At 45.1% G+C, this 20,445-nt stretch overlaps 1 protein-coding gene across 2 annotated transcripts in view; it reads right to left on the reverse strand.

The window, feature by feature from the left end:
- The window catches only part of LOC125769138 (putative nuclease HARBI1), a 101,470-nt gene extending 94,844 nt beyond the window's left edge, over nucleotides 1-6,626 (reverse strand). The window contains exons 1-3 of one of the 2 annotated variants that reach the window (XM_049437652.1): nucleotides 6,039-6,152; nucleotides 3,671-3,766; nucleotides 3,510-3,591 (exon numbers count right to left, since the gene is read on the reverse strand). In XM_049437652.1, the coding sequence (XP_049293609.1) occupies nucleotides 3,510-3,517 (8 nt within the window). In that variant the 5' untranslated portion in view covers nucleotides 3,518-3,591; nucleotides 3,671-3,766; nucleotides 6,039-6,152. The other variant, XM_049437679.1, reaches the window with a different exon arrangement.
- Between the last annotated feature and the right edge of the window lie 13,819 nt (nucleotides 6,627-20,445).

Here is a 20,445-nt window from a genome sequence, read left to right on the forward strand (position 1 = left end):
TATTTTTCAAGTAAACCTGGACCCATGCAATGCAAACGGTGCCAAATGTATGGACACGGAGCAGCCAACTGCAACCGTAACAAAAAGTGCTTCCTATGTGCGGGTGAGCACGATACAATCATTTGTCCGCTAACGGCAGGAACGTCGACAAGCGATAGACGAGCACCAGAACACAAGCTGAAATGCGCTAACTGTGGTGGTAATCACACAGCCAGATACCATGAGTGTCCAAAAAGACCTGTGCGCATAGTCAAGCAAAATACAAACACAAATCAAAGATTCAAACCAGCCGCTTCGGACTTTCCTAAACTTCCCCAGTCTACTCCTCTACAAGGTTGGAGACAATGACCTTCTAACGCATGGTCGAATAACACAACAAAGAACGCAAACCCCGATCTGTTCGATCAGTCAGAGCTCATGCCGATAATAGAAGAGATAATCTGCAAACTTCAACCATGCAGATCAAAACAAGAGCAGCTGATGACTATATTTGGCATCGTAACCAAATACTGTGTGATGCCAAAATGAATCCTTTCGCTCTGAAAATAGCATACTGGAACGCAAATAGCGTTCTAAACAAGCGAATGGAGATAGTTGACTTCGTTAACAAACATTCAATTGATATCTTGTCAATTAGCGAAACATACCTGAAAACAAATATGAATTTTTCCATCCCTAAATATAAGATTTATAGGTTAGATAGGGTTAATGGTTCAAAAGGTGGCGTTGCTATCATTATCAAAGCTAATATTAAACATAAATTATTGAACTCGTTAAACCTTAAAGTTATAGAAGCCTTAGCAGTATCGGTAGAAACTCCTGGTGGTAGTTTTACATTTATTTCGGCCTACCATCCTGGAGCTAACAAAAATTTGAACGCATTCAATAAGGATATAGTCAGCCTTACTAGCAAAAAGAATAACTATATTATATGTGGTGATTTTAATGCCAGGCACAGGCACTGGAACTGCATCAGTTCCAACCCAGCAGGAAAGGTTCTGTTTGACCAAATGCAAATAGGACTATTTTCGATACATTATCCTAATTCGCCTACGTTCTTCTCCTCAGACCACAAAAAAGCCCCATCTACGTTGGACATTATTCTAACTAACAACTTTCTTGATTTATCCACTCCTAAAACCGTCACTGAATTATCGTCGGATCATGTGCCAATTACTTTCAAAATCTTACATACCAAGCCAATCGGTACTCCAACTAAACTTATACACAATTACAAAGAAGCTAATTGCCAAATTTTTAAAAATGAAATTTGCAATAATATTAATCTCTCTGAAATTAACCTCGAGAACATAAAAAATCATTCACAAATTGATCAAATGATAAACAGTTTTTCACAAATTATTTCAAACGCACATAGTAAAGCCGTCCCTACAGTTAAACCAAGCCATTATAATATTATTCTTCCTCAATACATCAAAAACCTAATCAAGAAAAGAAATTTAGCTAGACGTAATTGGCAACGACATAGAAAATGCAATACTCTCAAACAAGCCTATAACAGCTTAAATGCACTTATAAAATATGAACTTGATTTGATTCGAAATGAAGCCTGGTCGGATAACCTTATGAATATCAACCAACAAACTAAAAATTACGATAAATTGTGGAAATTTATAAAAATAATCAAAAACAAAAATAATTCCATGCCACCTCTAAAAATAGATAACAAAACTCTACTATCTGCCGAAGAAAAATGTGAAGCGATTAAGAATCATTTTGAGTCAGCGCACAAACTTACATTTCAGACGATTAGCCCAATCGAAAAAAAAGTTAATTCAAATGTGGAAAAGTTCTTAAAAGCAAACAAGTCTCACAACTTCGACTCGAGGCTGCTTAGTTCTCCATCAGAGATTAAACAGGTATTAAAAAATATGCACAACAAAAAAAGCAACAGGCCCAGACAACATAAACAACAAATGCCTGAAAAAAATTCCTAATAAGGCAATAATTTACTTGAATTTCATTTTCAATAGCTGTTTTAAACACGGTTATTTTCCCAACGTCTGGAAGAAATCCAAACTAATAGCCATCCCTAAACCAGGCAAAAATAAATCGTCACCAGATAGTTACAGACCAATAAGCCTGCTTAGTTGTGTTGGAAAAATATTTGAAAAACTGATTACTAAACGCATCTACCATCACACAGAAGTACACAACATCATACCAACTTCACAGTTTGGCTTCCAACCTGGTATGTCAACAACTCACCAGCTACATAGGCTTACCAATGCCATCAAGAACAATAGATTAACAAGAAAGTCCACAGGAATGGTTCTATTGGACAATGAGAAAGCATTTGATGTAGTATGGCACAAAGGTCTCTTATACAAACTGATATCATACGGTTATCCAACTACGCTGATTAAATTAATTCAGTCTTTCCTTTCAAACAGGGAAAACTGTGTTCGTATTTCAAACAATAAGTCTGCAAAATTTACACCTGTAGCTGGAGTACCACAAGGTAGCATACTCTCCCCCTTGTTATTCAATATCTTCATATCAGATATTCCAAAATTCAATAATTGTATACAATATTTATACGCCGACGATCTGGCATTAACCTCAACGGCTAAACATCCCGCAACAATCAGAAGATCATTGAATAGAGCATTAACTCAATACACGAAATACTTTCGTAAATGGAAAATTAAAATAAATGGGGCTAAAACTGAAGCGATATTTTTCACCCGAAACATTAGCCGGAGACTCCCTAAGCAAGGCTTAACGATAAATGACACATCGGTGGCCTGGTGTAACAAAGTAAAATACCTTGGCGTCATCCTAGATAAACGTTTAACGTTTAAAGAACATACAGCAAACGTACTATCCAAATCGGAAAATATTGTTAGAATTCTTTACACGTTCTTACACAGGAAATCCTTACTGAATATAAAAAACAAACTACTAATTTATTATTGTTTTATTAGGCCAACTTTAACCTATGCATGTCCGATCTGGTTTCGTATGGCCAATACTCATTTGAAAAGCCTCCAAGTTAAGCAAAACAAAATTCTCAAAATGATCCTTAACGTGCCCTTATGGTCCAAAACGTCAATCATACACAAACGAACTGAAACAATGATGTTAGCAGACTACTTAACAAAACTGAACTATAATTATATAAACAAATCCCACAGTAGCACCCGCCCTGTACTTTATCGGTTAGTTAGGAATTAGAATATAGTTTAAAATTTAGTTTAGTTAGCTTTAGGCAATTTAGGTAGGACATTAGATTAGATTAGATGTAAGATAATACTTCTTTCTGAGGGTTTTTTTTTGTATTTTTCCCTCTAAACTTAACCAAGAAACATCTTTGAACATAAGAATCATTCGGCAACGCCAACTAGTTGAAGATAAGCTAATGAGGAGAGTTAGATAAACGGACCCATTACAAGACAAAACATGTATTTTTGTAACAATTGTAACAATGACAACCCCAAATACATTACTACTACTACTACTACTACTTAAATTCTTTTTCAACTTACCTTTGCATAACACCATCCGTGTTTTCTCAGCAGGCTCACTTATTTTACAACAATGCTCACTGTTAGCATGGAGCTGGGAACCCTAAAAATTTAAGTATCAGAATATTATTTCGCTCTTTTTTTATCTACATTTACAACATTAAAAAGCATAAGGTACTCACAAATCCTGCAGGTTGGTGAACATCGCATTAAACGCAATGCGATTAAATCTATTTTCTGCCATGATATCATTTTAACATTTATCTGCTGTGCCACCGCTTGCAAATGAATTTTTAGAAATAAAATATTAATATTTTACAACTACAATTACAATCACAATAAAAGAAATCCACAACCGAGTATGCGCGGGATAAGACAAAGGACAAGCCGTAATCATGCAATTTATATAAAAACAGGGAGGCCACTCAAATCAGAATTTTAGATTCCCGGTTTTTTCCCGGTTTTCACCCGGTTTTTTCCAAGTTTTTCCCGGTTTTTGGCGGTTCGCTACACTTAGTTTCTCGGTTGTAAAGAAACATTGCGCTTTAATGCCGAAGTTCTTAACATATAACCCTATTCCAGGCAAATGGTCACTTGGATAGACAAACCGATTTCGATTGCTTATTTCCCCAATTGACTTGAAATTAGGTTCATGGGTGAAAACCACAATCGGATTTCTCTGCAACTTTAGAGGCCTGTAACTTGTTCATACGTGATTCAATTTCGATGCATTAATCTAATGAAATTTAAATAAACTCTTCTAGTTTCAAGTTAGTATAAGCCGTTTACATGTTTTGGTATTTCAAAGTTGACACCATTTTAAGAATGTGGTCAAGAATTATGTGGTGGTTAAGAATTATGGGTATTCAAAACTAAATACTATCGGTATAACATTACCATCCTAAAAATGTTAAATAAAGGTAAATGTTTCACGTGATGCTAATTTGTCAAGTGGGGCTAAATGCACAGAGCTATGGGGTTAAATGAACCGAGCTATTTCGCAAAATGGGCATTATTACTCATACAACATAAATGGACTAGCGATACAAGGTGCTGATAGGATCCGTGATCTTGGCGTCCTGTTAGATGGCAAGCTTACTTTTCGAAATCATTATGAAAACATAATAAGTAAGGCCGACAGCACTTTTGATTTAGTTCGTAAAATGACTAGCGAATTCAATGATCCTGTTTGTATAAAAACTCCGTTCGTTAGTCTAGTCCGTCCTATCCTTCAGTTTGGATCTATCGTAGGGTGCCCATGTAACGAACGATGCATCAAAAGAATCGAAAAAAATCAAAGATACATGCCTAGGTTTGCCATAAAGATACTGACATGCACTAAGACTGGAAACATTAGAAAACCACCGCGAAAACGCCAAAATCATATTTATTGCAAATTTATTAAAGGAAAAAATAGGAGCGCCCAAGAATCTATCTACCTGGAAGAACATGGACGTTTTGTTTGAATAAAAAAACTCTTCAAATTGTACACTTTGACGATTAATTTGGTATTACATGAAATAAAATTTTCCCGGTTTTCCGGAGGAATTCCCGATGTTTTCCCGGTTTAAAGAAATTCCCGGCTAATTCCCGATTTTCCGGTTGAGTGGCCACCCTGGAAAAAATTAAAAAAATAAATGAATCGGAAATATCTAAACAAAATTGATTGAGCTAAAGTATTTTAAGTATAATTTAATGTGTCTAAAAACGCATTTAATATCGACACATTTCATGAATCTCAAAACACATTTTTATAAATTTGATTTTGTAAGACATAAAAAAAAATAACGTACGTTAATTCAGAAATAATAGACTAACAAAAACTCACCTATTCAACCAGAACGTTTTTTTTTTCTTTTTTGCGATGACGATGCTCTTCCTTTCCGACATAGTTCTGGAAAAATGAAAAAGACATTTATTTAATGAGCGTTGAAATAATTTGATGATTCATCTGCACTGCAAATACATAGCTTGCATAAATAAATTAAATAAATAAATAATACATAAATTAGAAATAAATACATAAATTAGACACACGTATTTCGCAGAGATAGAGTATCGACTAAGATAGGGAAGCGAGAGCATTTGATATATAAAATAATCTAAAAACGCATTTAATATCTACACACAACTACATACATGATTCTCAAAACGCATTTTTATAAATTCAATTTCGTAAGGCTAATGATGATAATGGCATGATGATGATGATGATAATGAAGGCATGAAAAATTACGATGATATTGCAGGCTTTAGAACGCAATGCAAATGTGCGTAATAGTTAGTATCATTGAACCAATCCATGCGTAAAACTCGCTAACCTCACTTCTACGGAAAAGATACGATATGGAAACACCAACACCACAATACAGAACTACATCAAATACGCACTCGACACAACACAAAAGACGATATGCGATACAAAAAGCATGTTTGGACTTTGCAGATAAGAAGGCCCGTGCGTGTGTATGTGTACTGACGCCGCACAAGGTTGTGACTGCGCAATGAGATAATATAAATGTACATACATATATATTAGACGCAACTTACGATTGTACAACGAAGAACATACTTTTAACTATGTTCGGTCACCCATTGCTTGCAATTAAGCGAACGCCATTCAACACTGTCACACTCCACTAAACGGAACCGTTTTTCAGCACGATCACTTTTAACTTACACTTTACAGTCCTATCCCGCACTATTCACGCGGATTTAAGCTTTTGTTAACACTGGTAACCACGTTAACTTAACTTAAATTATTTTCACTGCTCTTTTACTGTCATTTTAACAGAGAATTAAAAAAAATTGCCAGAACTGCACCATTTCCAACTAATCCACAAACCGCCATGACACGAATGTTCCTAACCAAATATTAACATGTGGTTAAACGTTTGGTAAAAAGAAACAGAATTCCTACTCCTTCCCTTGACAGCTAATGAACGCTTGAAGTGTTTAAGGCCACTGTACACGACATTTTCCGTCTTCATTAGAAATAATATATTTTACAACAATTTTTACGACGAGGGCTAAACATTGATAATTGTAATACAGCATGCTTTAATTAGAGTAAACTTGTAAAACTTGAATTTCGCGAAAAACGTTAAAAGAGGGTTAACATTATTGTAATACCTTCCTTACCCTAGCGACAAAAATGGGTAAAAGATTTTTGTAGTCCCCCTAAGGGTTTGCTGCAACCCTGACACATGACACGGTAAGTTTTGGAACACTGTCGGGGGTGTTGGTCATGCGATGTGAAATATTTTTTGTAAATAAGATTTGTTTAGCTTTTCAATTTTGGTAAACACGGGTGGTTTTAACACGGCTAGCCAAAAGCAACGGAACATAAAATGTGGAAATAGATTTGCAGGCATATATTTATGAGCGGAGGCATTTATTATCTCAAGTTGTATGGTCGAAAATCATAACTTTCTCTGCAAGGTAAGCAAAGTATTGAAATAAAAATAAGTGGCATGATTTTAACACATGCAATGTATTTTATTTCAGCATTTTCAGAACCCGAAGGGTGTAACACTTCGAAATATCTACAGAGAAAATGTGTGGCCTTTTGCAACCCGGTTCAAACTACCCCGAGGTCTGGTACATCCGAGGCGATTAGTGGTCGTGAAGTTAGGAAATATTAGATCGTTAGGTGGAGAAGAAATAGTTCGTTGCCAATTTTTGCTTGCCGTTACGTTGCAATTGTACATTGCAATCAAAACGATTCCGCACAGACCAGATGCTCGGTAGTGTAGAGAATAGAATAAAATATGGTAGAGAAATTAAGAAATCTGGAGAGTAAGAAAGAGAAAAAAATTGAAAATTCATCATGGGCGAGAGGATTAGCTGTCAACACGTGAGAGAAGCTGCACAAGAGAGGATCTGGAAATCCTGAGTGAGAAAACGAAAAAAGATCCTTCAGGAGAGAGGATCGAGCGACGATGAGTAAGTTTAGCGAAAGGACAGTCAGTTTTTGGACGGACGTGTAAGTGGACGGATCGTGTCGTAAATAAAATAAAAAAAGAAAAGAAAAAAAGAAAGATTCTAAAATTTGAATTTGTCTTGCTGAAAATGGTCAGGACAGAGAAAGAAATGGGTGGAAGTCACGACAGGTAGTAACCCGATAATTCAATTTATCATCTATTTAATAAAACATGAAGACAAAGACAGCATCCGGCAAACTATAAGTACCTGCCAATCAATTTTTGCGATGCAACCAAATGATGACACAGGCTACTGAATTTAAAAACCGGAGGGCTTACCTAGAGGCCAAAGGCTATTACTCTCTTTCAATCAGAAAAGAGTTTTTGGGGGGTTATTCCGTAGTTCGGAGCCCTTGTATTTGTTCTTCCTTCCTTCTTTGTCGATTGGTACTTGGCCACTTCCTTGGTCGTCCTTTGGTCTTCCTTCGGGGCTGCAGCGAGATGCTTGTCGGCTGACGGTATAACGATAACTAACTTAGTTCGGACATGCCGCCGCTTTTATATTGTGCTGGCCATGTCTCGAACTTTCCTATTTCCGTGTTTTTGAACGATTTCGTGTTTGATCCTGTCTGTTTTCGCATATTCTTTTGTTCCCCTAAGTCCTTTGTTACTTGTTCGCACCATATGGCACCCACTAGACAATTTTGCTTGTTCTCGTTATTGACCCTAGATGGCGCTTCTCTGTGTCCTGGCTATTGGCTATTGGTCGCCACAGTACTCCCCTCCTAGAGCGGTGTTACCGGTATCGCAGTGGGATTACAACTCTGCGTTGCGATCTGGTAACTCCGGTCGATACGTTGTCCTCGGTTGTCCGTAATATTGACTGAGGCTGAGTCTGGCTAGTTGGGGTCGCGCTGGATGAAGGCCTACAGGTTGCGGATGGTTGCTCAGGCGATAGTGGATCGACCGTTGGTGTTGCGCGTTGTGAGGTCATCATCGGTTCTTCGAAGGGGCGTGGCTGTTCGACTGGTGTAGTATCTTCTTCGGTGGTATAAGCGGGTTTCAAGCGGTCGATGGATACGAACGAGGGATGTCCATTCAGCAAAATCTGGAACGATTTTGGGCCTCGTTTGATAATCCGGTACGGTCCTTGATAAGGTGCCGTCAGGGCAGGGCGGACGGTATCGTTGCGTAGAAACACGTGGGAGCATTTGTTTAGGTCGGCGTGTACAAATGCGGTCCGGTTTGAATGCCAGGCGGTTTTCGGCGGACGGATGTTGTTCATCGCTTCTTGTAGTGTTTCGGCGAAGTCCGATTGGTCGGCTGGCGGTGGCTTCTCGGCGAGGAACTCGGCTGGGATGGTGAGTGTCGTACCATAGACCAGCTCGGCAGGTGATGCGTTGATGTCTTCTTTATGGGTGGTTCGTAGTCCCAGCAGGATTAGAGGTAGATGTTCGCTCCATCTCGTTGTGTCTTTGCAGCAGATGGCTGCCTTCAATGTGCGGTGCCAACGCTCAATCAACCCGTTCGCCTGTGGATGATAAGCAGTTGTTCGAATGTGTTTTGTGCCGAGTGTTCGAGTCAGTTCCTGTAGCAGTGCCGAAACGACAGTTGTCGCGGTAATGTCTGCAATCGGTACTGCTTCGGGCCAACGGGTGAAACGGTCGATGATGGTCAGACAATAGCGGTTGCCATTGCTGACGGGGAACGGTCCAATGATGTCGACGTTGATGTGCGCGAACCTAGCAGCTGTTGTCGGGTACCGTACCAGTGGGCTCTTCGTATGGCGTCCTACTTTGGCTCGCTGGCAGGCAATGCAGCTTTTTACAAACTCCTGGGTCTCCCGTTTGATGCCCACCCAAACAAATCTTTCTGTCATTAATTTGGCGGTGGCTCTTGCTCCTGGGTGGCTGAGATCGTGGACTGCGTGTAGAAGTGGCTTTCGGAATGTTTCCGTTACGTAAGGGCGAATTATACCTCCAGGACAATCAGCATACAAGGATTTAGTGCTACCGGGAATAGGTGTCTTCTGCAGCTGAAGGTCGGTTGGTGTTTTTCCACTCAGCAAGTCCTGTAGCTCCGTGTCACGGGTTTGTTCTTCGGCTAGCTGCTCGTAGTCGATGGTATGCGACGCGTGTACGGCTTCGATTCGGGATAGAAGGTCGGCGGTAATATTGTCTTCTCCTGCTACGTGCCGAATGTCGTTGGTGAATTGTCCGATAAAATCCAGTTGGCGCGTTCTACGTGGCGATGTGCTATCGTGGGATTGGCGGAAGGCGTAAGTTAGCGGTTTGTGGTCCGTATAAATACGGAATTCACGACCCTCTAACTGATGGCGAAAATGTCGTACGGCGAGGTAGACGGCTGTCAGCTCCCGGTCGTAGGTCGAGTATTTCAGCTGTGCTTTCTCGAACTTTTTCGAGAAGAATCCCAAAGGCTGGAGTTGACCGTTGACGAGTTGATGCAGCACTGCTCCAGCGGCGAAGTCGGAGGCGTCTGTCCAGAGCGATAGCTCTGCGTTGGGAGCGGGATGGGCCAACAGGGTGGCTTGCTTCAGTTGCTCCTTACAGCATTCGAATGCCTCGCTAGCTTCAGGTGTCCAGACTAGCGGTGCTTTATCCTTCTTTTTGTTCCCCGGGGTCATCGCTAACAGGATATTTTGCGTCTTCATGGCGTGGGGCAGGAACCGGCGGTAGTAGTTCACCATGGCTAGGAACCTCTTTAGTTCCATGACGTTGGATGGCTTCTTCATCTGGCTGATGGCAAGAACTCGTTCAGGAAGGGGGCGTATACCTTCGACGTTCACCAGGTGGCCCAGGAAGGTTATTTCGCTGCGGCCAAACTCGCATTTGGCTGGAATTATCGCCAGTTGATGCTCTTCCAAACGCTGGAAAAGTTGGCGCAAATGCTGGTGGTGCTCTTCTTCGGATGATGATGCCACGATCATATCGTCCAGGTAGGGAAAGACGAAATCGAGCCCGCGGAGTACATCGTGGATTAGGCGCTGGAAGGTCTGGGCAGCGTTCCTCAGTCCAAAAGGCATCGTGGTAAATTCAAACAAACCGAACGGGGTGGTGATCGCTGTTTTCGGTATGTCGTCCGGGTGCAATGGAATTTGATGATAGGCCTTGTGCAGATCGATTTTCGAGAAGATTGTCTTTCCCTGCAACTTTTCTGCAATCGTGAAGTCTTGCAGAAAAGGCAATGGATAGCGGTCCGGGATCGTCTGCGCGTTCAGGGTGCGGTAGTCACCGCATGGGCGCCAGGTTCCATCGGCCTTCTTCGTCATATGCAACGGGCTTGCCCAGCAGCTGTGGGAAGGACGGCAAATTCCGAGCTGCACCAAGGACTCGAATTCGGCACGGGCTGCGGTGAACTTCTCGGGCGACAATCTTCGGGGACGAGCAAAGGTTGGTTGTCCCGTTGTTTCGATGCGGTGTGAAATGTTGGTTTGCAAGGGTGTGCCAGGTGCTATCCGTGCGGTCAGGCCAGGAAACTCCTTCAACAGGTTGATGTAGGGGGATGTTCCGTCGCAAACTTTCACGGTGGGCTCCTGTAGATGTCGATCCGTTTCACCGGGCGTTTGTAGGTTGGTAAGGGCGTCTACCAGGCGCTTGCGTCTCAGGTCCACCAAAAGATGAAAATGCTGGAGAAAGTCGGCTCCAATAATAGCTGAGCCCACGTCGGCTATTACAAAATTCCATAAGAATGTTCGGCGTAATCCCAAGTCCAAAGAATAGAGGGTTTCTCCGTAGACTTCGATAGGGGTTTTATTGGCGGCAAATAAACGCATTGACGATGGTTTACCCGGGAAGGAACTGTGATGCCTCGGGATTACCGAAACATCGGCGCCGGTATCGATGAGGAAACGTTGCCTTGAGCGGCGATCCACTACGATGAGGCGATGGCTTGCGGTTGCAAGAGCGTTGACTTCCTTCTTAGTGTCGCTGGCCGTCTGTCAGGATGATGCGTTGGTCCCTTGCGAACGCTGGTGAATCGAACACGGGGCTCGGCAATTTCGCGCATCTTTTCCAAACTTTCGATGGAAGTAGCAAATTTCCTCTACTGTTGGTCGGGCTGGAGAGTTAGCCCAACGGCGGTGAAGTGGTCGAGGATGCGAGCGTGGTCGGGACGGTTCACGGCGATGGTCTTGTCGTAGCACAGCTTCCAAACGTTCACTTAATTGGTTCATTTGTTGAGCAAAGCGATCCATTTCCACGTTTCGCACTTCGGACACATGTTGGTATGGCCCGGTTGGTGGTAAAGGGCGAAGGAATCCATCACTGCGTCGGCTACCTTCACTTTCTCCTCCACGTTGGTGGCAGCAGCGAGGACGGCTGATTGAACGTAGGGCGGCAGACGTCCAATCCAAAGATCGACCAGGGTTAGGTCGGTCATTGCTCCTTTTGCCGTTCGGCGCATTTCTGCTAGCAGCTGGGATGGTTTCCGATCGCCGAGGGTCATCTCCGACAGCAATCGATGTAGGCGGCTTCGTTGCGATTCTTCGAAATACTGGATCAAGGCTCTCTTGGCGGCTTCGTAGCGGTCGGTAGCAGGAACATTTTCCAGGAAATGTCGCACTTCCGGAAGGATGCTTGTTGGGATTTGCGTTTTAAGGATATTAAAACGCTTGGCATCACATTGCGGAGTGAGGTTCCACACATCAAACCAATTTTCTAGAGCGAAGAAAAAGGTATGGATGTCGGAGGTGCTGAGTTCCGGGGGCTTGAGTCGCATGGCGTTCATCGTCTGAACCTCCTGATCGGGTGGCACGGTTGAAAAATCACGCGCGGCGGGAATCTCGATGAGCACTGGCGATGCGGTAGCACCAATAACCGGGGTGGTTCTGGCGACGGGCGCAGATGGTAGATCGATGATCACGAGCGGTGCGGTGTGACCGGCAGCGGGGCTGGTAACGGAGGCGGAGTTATCGGCAGGTTCACCACGCTGGATCGGGCTGTGCAGCATGGCGATCACGAGGCGTCAGCACGAATGGTCGTCTGCGATGGCTATCACGGCGTTGCGAAGATCGAAGAAGCGATGGGCAAAATGGCGTACAGCGCGGTGCACGGTAGAGATGTTCCGAGTCAGCAGCGGCGTGGGCAGGAACCACGAACCAACGGGCGTTGGTAATGGACGGTGGACGTGACAGTGGTATGGAACACCCGTAGGATTCCTGAAAAGGAATTAACCTGCGGTGCCAGTGGTACGGAACACTCGAGGAATTCCTGAAAAGGAATGAATCCTACGGTGCCAGTTGTACGGTTTGCTGAGAAGGAAATTTGTTAATAATGATGGGCTCGAAAGCCGGCGTCCGCTGAAGGCTCGGTGTCTCGAAGGCAGGAAAGATCACGTCGGGGTCACCAGTTTTGGGGGGTTATTCCGTAGTTCGGAGCCCTTGTATTTGTTCTTCCTTCCTTCTTTGTCGATTGGTACTTGGCCACTTCCTTGGTCGTCCTTTGGTCTTCCTTCGGGGCTGCAGCGAGATGCTTGTCGGCTGACGGTATAACGATAACTAACTTAGTTCGGACATGCCGCCGCTTTTATATTGTGCTGGCCATGTCTCGAACTTTCCTATTTCCGTGTTTTTGAACGATTTCGTGTTTGATCCTGTCTGTTTTCGCATATTCTTTTGTTCCCCTAAGTCCTTTGTTACTTGTTCGCACCATATGGCACCCACTAGACAATTTTGCTTGTTCTCGTTATTGACCCTAGATGGCGCTTCTCTGTGTCCTGGCTATTCCCGACAGACAAAGAGACCTCAAATTTGAGAGAATTACGGTAAAAGATCAAGAAGAACATGGAAAACGACGGCGAAACCCGAAAAAAAGCATGAAACCCTTGATTGTGTGTGTGAGCCGACAGAGTTTGTTGAAGCTAGAATTGTTTCCATCTCGTTCTGACCTACATTGTTATCCTGCGTCCTTACTCTAGCGTTCATCCCACACTGTGACGAGCTCAGTTTGCTGTGCGCTAAGTCCAGGATGGACGTGTTGTGGGACTTAGAAAATTTTATATCTGTTCGTGCGTAAATGATGCGCGGAAGTTTGCAAGTATGCGCGATTGCTTTGTGCAGTGCAATATGCTAACCAGTGTTGTGATTTATGTAGAGTTGATGTGCCTTTTCATGCCATTAACGTGTGGTGTTAGTTTTTTCCCTTCACTCCGTGCTTGCTTCGGCAAGCGCATTGAAATGTAGTGAGGGAAAAAACTTTCGGTGCATGTTGTGGAAACTTCTTCCCATTTTCACACGACGATGAATTCAGTTGGTGTTGTGTTTGGTGTTTGAATGTTTATGCGTGTATTTTGGTGATAAATAGTGTCAAAACATATTGTACGCGTTGGTACAGGATAGTGTTTTCGTCTTCCTTTTGTGCTTCTTTTGTGCTGCGTCATTCGCCGTGCGCACACTGTAATCCTGTGTGCAGTGAAGGATCGTTTTTTCTTCTTGCGCTGTTTGCCGCATCGTACGCGCACCCTAATCCAGTGTGCAGTGAAGGATCGTGTTTTTGTCGTCCTCTTCGGTGTTGTTCGTGTGTCGTCGTGTTTGCCATGCAGCGAAGCATGCGACATGACACACACTGTTACACGTCTTACACTATAATTGTAGAGCGGTGCTACAGCCCCGCCTACTTAAAAATCAGGAAAAAGCTCAAAAAATCAAAAACAGAACGAGAGGTCGCGATACGTTTTTGAATAGGGGCGCGCGAGAAGCACATAGGGGTCGTCGATTCCAGCAGTGGAAGCAATTCAAGCAGTTTAAATGCCCATTGTTTGCTATACGGGTTGGCTATTGCCCGTATAGCAAAATATGGGCATTTAAACTACTCGACGCGAAGCCACTGCTCGAATCGACGACCCCTATGTGCTTCTCGCGCGCCCCTATTCAAAAACGTATCGCGACCTCTCGTTCTGTTTTTGATTTTTTGAGCTTTTTCCTGATTTTTAAGTAGGCGGGGCTGTAGCACCGCTCTACAATTATAGTGTAAGACGTGTAACAGTGTGTGTCATGTCGCATGCTTCGCTGCATGGCAAACACGACGACACACGAACAACACCGAAGAGGACGACAAAAACACGATCCTTCACTGCACACTGGATTAGGGTGCGCGTACGATGCGGCAAACAGCGCAAGAAGAAAAAACGATCCTTCACTGCACACAGGATTACAGTGTGCGCACGGCGAATGACGCAGCACAAAAGAAGCACAAAAGGAAGACGAAAACACTATCCTGTACCAACGCGTACAATATGTTTTGACACTATTTATCACCAAAATACACGCATAAACATTCAAACACCAAACACAACACCAACTGAATTCATCGTCGTGTGAAAATGGGAAGAAGTTTCCACAACATGCACCGAAAGTTTTTTCCCTCACTACATTTCAATGCGCTTGCCGAAGCAAGCACGGAGTGAAGGGAAAAAACTAACACCACACGTTAATGGCATGAAAAGGCACATCAACTCTACATAAATCACAACACTGGTCAGCATATTGCACTGCACAAAGCAATCGCGCATACTTGCAAACTTCCGCGCATCATTTACGCACGAACAGATATAAAATTTTCTAAGTCCCACAACACGTCCGTCCTGGACTTAGCGCACAGCAAACTGAGCTCGTCACAGTGTGGGATGAACGCTAGAGTAAGGACGCAGGATAACAATGTAGGTCAGAACGAGATGGAAACAATTCTAGCTTCAACAAACTCTGTCGGCTCACACACACAATCAAGGGTTTCATGCTTTTTTTCGGGTTTCGCCGTCGTTTTCCATGTTCTTCTTGATCTTTTACCGTAATTTTCTCAAATTTGAGAGAATTTTACCGTCATTCTCCCAAATTTGAGGTCTCTTTGTCTGTCGGGTGGTCGCCACAGTACTCCCCTCCTAGAGCGGTGTTACCGGTATCGCAGTGGGATTACAACTCTGCGTTGCGATCTGGTAACTCCGGTCGATACGTTGTCCTCGGTTGTCCGTAATATTGACTGAGGCTGAGTCTGGCTAGTTGGGGTCGCGCTGGATGAAGGCCTACAGGTTGCGGATGGTTGCTCAGGCGATAGTGGATCGACCGTTGGTGTTGCGCGTTGTGAGGTCATCATCGGTTCTTCGAAGGGGCGTGGCTGTTCGACTGGTGTAGTACCCGTATAGCAAAATATGGGCATTTAAACTACTCGACGCGAAGCCACTGCTCGAATCGGAAAACCCTATGTGCCTCTCGCCCGCCCGTATTCAAAAACGTATCGCGACCTCTCGTTCTGTTTTTGATTTTTTGAGCTTTAACATGATTTTTAAGTAGGCGGGGCTGTAGCACCGCTCTACAATTATAGTGTAAGACGTGTAACAGTGTGTGTCATGTCGCATGCTTCGCTGCATGGCAAACACGACGACACACGAACAACACCGAAGAGGACGACAAAAACACGATCGTTCACTGCACACTGGATTAGGGTGCGCGTACGATGCGGCAAACAGCGCAAGAAGAAAAAAACGATCCTTCACTGCACACAGGATTACAGTGTGCGCACGGCGAATGACGCAGCACAAAAGAAGCACAAAAGGAAGACGAAAACACTATCCTGTACCAACGCGTACAATATGTTTGACACTATTTGTCACCAAAATACACGCATAAACATTCACACACCAAACACAACACCAACTGAATTCATCGTCGTGTGAAAAGGGGAAGAAGTTTCCACAACATGCACCGAAAGTTTTTTCCCTCACTACATTTCAATGCGCTTGCCGAAGCAAGCACGGAGTGTAGGGAAAAAACTAACACCACACGTTAATGGCATAAAAAGGCACATCAACTCTACATAAATCACAACACTGGTCAGCATATTGCACTGCACAAAGCAATCGCGCATACTTGCAAACTTCCGCGCATCATTCACGCACAAACAAATATAAAATTTGCAAAGTCCCACAACACGTCCACCCTGGACTTAGCGCACAGCAAACTGAGCTCGTCACAGTGTGGGATGAACGCTAGAGTAAGGACGCAGGATAACAATGTAGGTCAGAACGAGATGGAAACAATTCTAGTTTCAACAAACTCTGTCGGCTCACACACACAATCAAGGGTTTCATGCTTTTTTTCGGGTTTCGCCGTCGTTTTCCATGTTCTTCTTGATCTTTTACCGTAATTCTCTCAAATTTGAGGTCTCTTTGTCTGTCGGGTATCTTCTTCGGTGGTATAAGCGGGTTTCAAGCGGTCGATGGATACGAACGAGGGATGTCCATTCAGCAAAATCTGGAACGATTTTGGGCCTCGTTTGATAATCCGGTACGGTCCTTGATAAGGTGTCGTCAGGGCAGGGCGGACGGTATCGTTGCGTAGAAACACGTGGGAGCATTTGTTTAGGTCGGCGTGTACAAATGCGGTCCGGTTTGAATGCCAGGCGGTTTTCGGCGGACGGATGTTGTTCATCGCTTCTTGTAGTGTTTCGGCGAAGTCCGATTGGTCGGCTGGCGGTGGCTTCTCGGCGAGGAACTCGGCTGGGATGGTGAGTGTCGTACCATAGACCAGCTCGGCAGGTGATGCGTTGATGTCTTCTTTATGGGTGGTTCGTAGTCCCAGCAGGATTAGAGGTAGATGTTCGCTCCATCTCGTTGTGTCTTTGCAGCAGATGGCTGCCTTCAATGTGCGGTGCCAACGCTCAATCAACCCGTTCGCCTGTGGATGATAAGCAGTTGTTCGAATGTGTTTTGTGCCGAGTGTTCGAGTCAGTTCCTTGAACAAGGATGACTCGAATTGTCTGCCTTGGTCTGTGGTGATGTACGATGGCACTCCAAACCGGGCGATCCAATGCTGTAGCAGTGCCGAAACGACAGTTGTCGCGGTAATGTCTGCAATCGGTACTGCTTCGGGCCAACGGGTGAAACGGTCGATGATGGTCAGACAATAGCGGTTGCCATTGCTGACGGGGAACGGTCCAATGATGTCGACGTTGATGTGCGCGAACCTAGCAGCTGTTGTCGGGTACCGTACCAGTGGGCTCTTCGTATGGCGTCCTACTTTGGCTCGCTGGCAGGCAATGCAGCTTTTTACAAACTCCTGGGTCTCCCGTTTGATGCCCACCCAAACAAATCTTTCTGTCATTAATTTGGCGGTGGCTCTTGCTCCTGGGTGGCTGAGATCGTGGACTGCGTGTAGAAGTGGCTTTCGGAATGTTTCCGTTACGTAAGGGCGAATTATACCTCCAGGACAATCAGCATACAAGGATTTAGTGCTACCGGGAATAGGTGTCTTCTGCAGCTGAAGGTCGGTTGGTGTTTTTCCACTCAGCAAGTCCTGTAGCTCCGTGTCACGGGTTTGTTCTTCGGCTAGCTGCTCGTAGTCGATGGTATGCGACGCGTGTACGGCTTCGATTCGGGATAGAAGGTCGGCGGTAATATTGTCTTCTCCTGCTACGTGCCGAATGTCGTTGGTGAATTGTCCGATAAAATCCAGTTGGCGCGTTCTACGTGGCGATGTGCTATCGTGGGATTGGCGGAAGGCGTAAGTTAGCGGTTTGTGGTCCGTATAAATACGGAATTCACGACCCTCTAACTGATGGCGAAAATGTCGTACGGCGAGGTAGACGGCTGTCAGCTCCCGGTCGTAGGTCGAGTATTTCAGCTGTGCTTTCTCGAACTTTTTCGAGAAGAATCCCAAAGGCTGGAGTTGACCGTTGACGAGTTGATGCAGCACTGCTCCAGCGGCGAAGTCGGAGGCGTCTGTCCAGAGCGATAGCTCTGCGTTGGGAGCGGGATGGGCCAACAGGGTGGCTTGCTTCAGTTGCTCCTTACAGCATTCGAATGCCTCGCTAGCTTCAGGTGTCCAGACTAGCGGTGCTTTATCCTTCTTTTTGTTCCCCGGGGTCATCGCTAACAGGATATTTTGCGTCTTCATGGCGTGGGGCAGGAACCGGCGGTAGTAGTTCACCATGGCTAGGAACCTCTTTAGTTCCATGACGTTGGATGGCTTCTTCATCTGGCTGATGGCAAGAACTCGTTCAGGAAGGGGGCGTATACCTTCGACGTTCACCAGGTGGCCCAGGAAGGTTATTTCGCTGCGGCCAAACTCGCATTTGGCTGGAATTATCGCCAGTTGATGCTCTTCCAAACGCTGGAAAAGTTGGCGCAAATGCTGGTGGTGCTCTTCTTCGGATGATGATGCCACGATCATATCGTCCAGGTAGGGAAAGACGAAATCGAGCCCGCGGAGTACATCGTGGATTAGGCGCTGGAAGGTCTGGGCAGCGTTCCTCAGTCCAAAAGGCATCGTGGTAAATTCAAACAAACCGAACGGGGTGGTGATCGCTGTTTTCGGTATGTCGTCCGGGTGCAATGGAATTTGATGATAGGCCTTGTGCAGATCGATTTTCGAGAAGATTGTCTTTCCCTGCAACTTTTCTGCAATCGTGAAGTCTTGCAGAAAAGGCAATGGATAGCGGTCCGGGATCGTCTGCGCGTTCAGGGTGCGGTAGTCACCGCATGGGCGCCAGGTTCCATCGGCCTTCTTCGTCATATGCAACGGGCTTGCCCAGCAGCTGTGGGAAGGACGGCAAATTCCGAGCTGCACCAAGGACTCGAATTCGGCACGGGCTGCGGTGAACTTCTCGGGCGACAATCTTCGGGGACGAGCAAAGGTTGGTTGTCCCGTTGTTTCGATGCGGTGTGAAATGTTGGTTTGCAAGGGTGTGCCAGGTGCTATCCGTGCGGTCAGGCCAGGAAACTCCTTCAACAGGTTGATGTAGGGGGATGTTCCGTCGCAAACTTTCACGGTGGGCTCCTGTAGATGTCGATCCGTTTCACCGGGCGTTTGTAGGTTGGTAAGGGCGTCTACCAGGCGCTTGCGTCTCAGGTCCACCAAAAGATGAAAATGCTGGAGAAAGTCGGCTCCAATAATAGCTGAGCCCACGTCGGCTATTACAAAATTCCATAAGAATGTTCGGCGTAATCCCAAGTCCAAAGAATAGAGGGTTTCTCCGTAGACTTCGATAGGGGTTTTATTGGCGGCAAATAAACGCATTGACGATGGTTTACCCGGGAAGGAACTGTGATGCCTCGGGATTACCGAAACATCGGCGCCGGTATCGATGGGGAAACGTTGCCTTGAGCGGCGATCCACTACGATGAGGCGATGGCTTGCGGTTGCAAGAGCGTTGACTTCCTTCTTAGTGTCGCTGGCCGTCTGTCAGGATGATGCGTTGGTCCCTTGCGAACGCTGGTGAATCGAACACGGGGCTCGGCAATTTCGCGCATCTTTTCCAAACTTTCGATGGAAGTAGCAAATTTCCTCTACTGTTGGTCGGGCTGGAGAGTTAGCCCAACGGCGGTGAAGTGGTCGAGGATGCGAGCGTGGTCGGGACGGTTCACGGAGATGGTCTTGTCGTAGCACAGCTTCCAAACGTTCACTTAATTGGTTCATTTGTTGAGCAAAGCGATCCATTTCCACGTTTCGCACTTCGGACACATGTTGGTATGGCCCCGTTCGATGGTAAAGGGCGAAGGAATCCATCACTGCGTCGGCTACCTTCACTTTCTCCTCCACGTTGGTGGCAGCAGCGAGGACGGCTGATTGAACGTAGGGCGGCAGACGTCCAATCCAAAGATCGACCAGGGTTAGGTCGGTCATTGCTCCTTTTGCCGTTCGGCGCATTTCTGCTAGCAGCTGGGATGGTTTCCGATCGCCGAGGGTCATCTCCGACAGCAATCGATGTAGGCGGCTTCGTTGCGATTCTTCGAAATACTGGATCAAGGCTCTCTTGGCGGCTTCGTAGCGGTCGGTAGCAGGAACATTTTCCAGGAAATGTCGCACTTCCGGAAGGATGCTTGTTGGGATTTGCGTTTTAAGGATATTAAAACGCTTGGCATCACATTGCGGAGTGAGGTTCCACACATCAAACCAATTTTCTAGAGCGAAGAAAAAGGTATGGATGTCGGAGGTGCTGAGTTCCGGGGGCTTGAGTCGCATGGCGTTCATCGTCTGAACCTCCTGATCGGGTGGCACGGTTGAAAAATCACGCGCGGCGGGAATC

The sequence above is a fragment of the Anopheles funestus genome, chromosome X, assembly GCF_943734845.2.
Source record: "Anopheles funestus chromosome X, idAnoFuneDA-416_04, whole genome shotgun sequence".
Lineage (NCBI taxonomy): Eukaryota > Metazoa > Arthropoda > Insecta > Diptera > Culicidae > Anopheles > Anopheles funestus.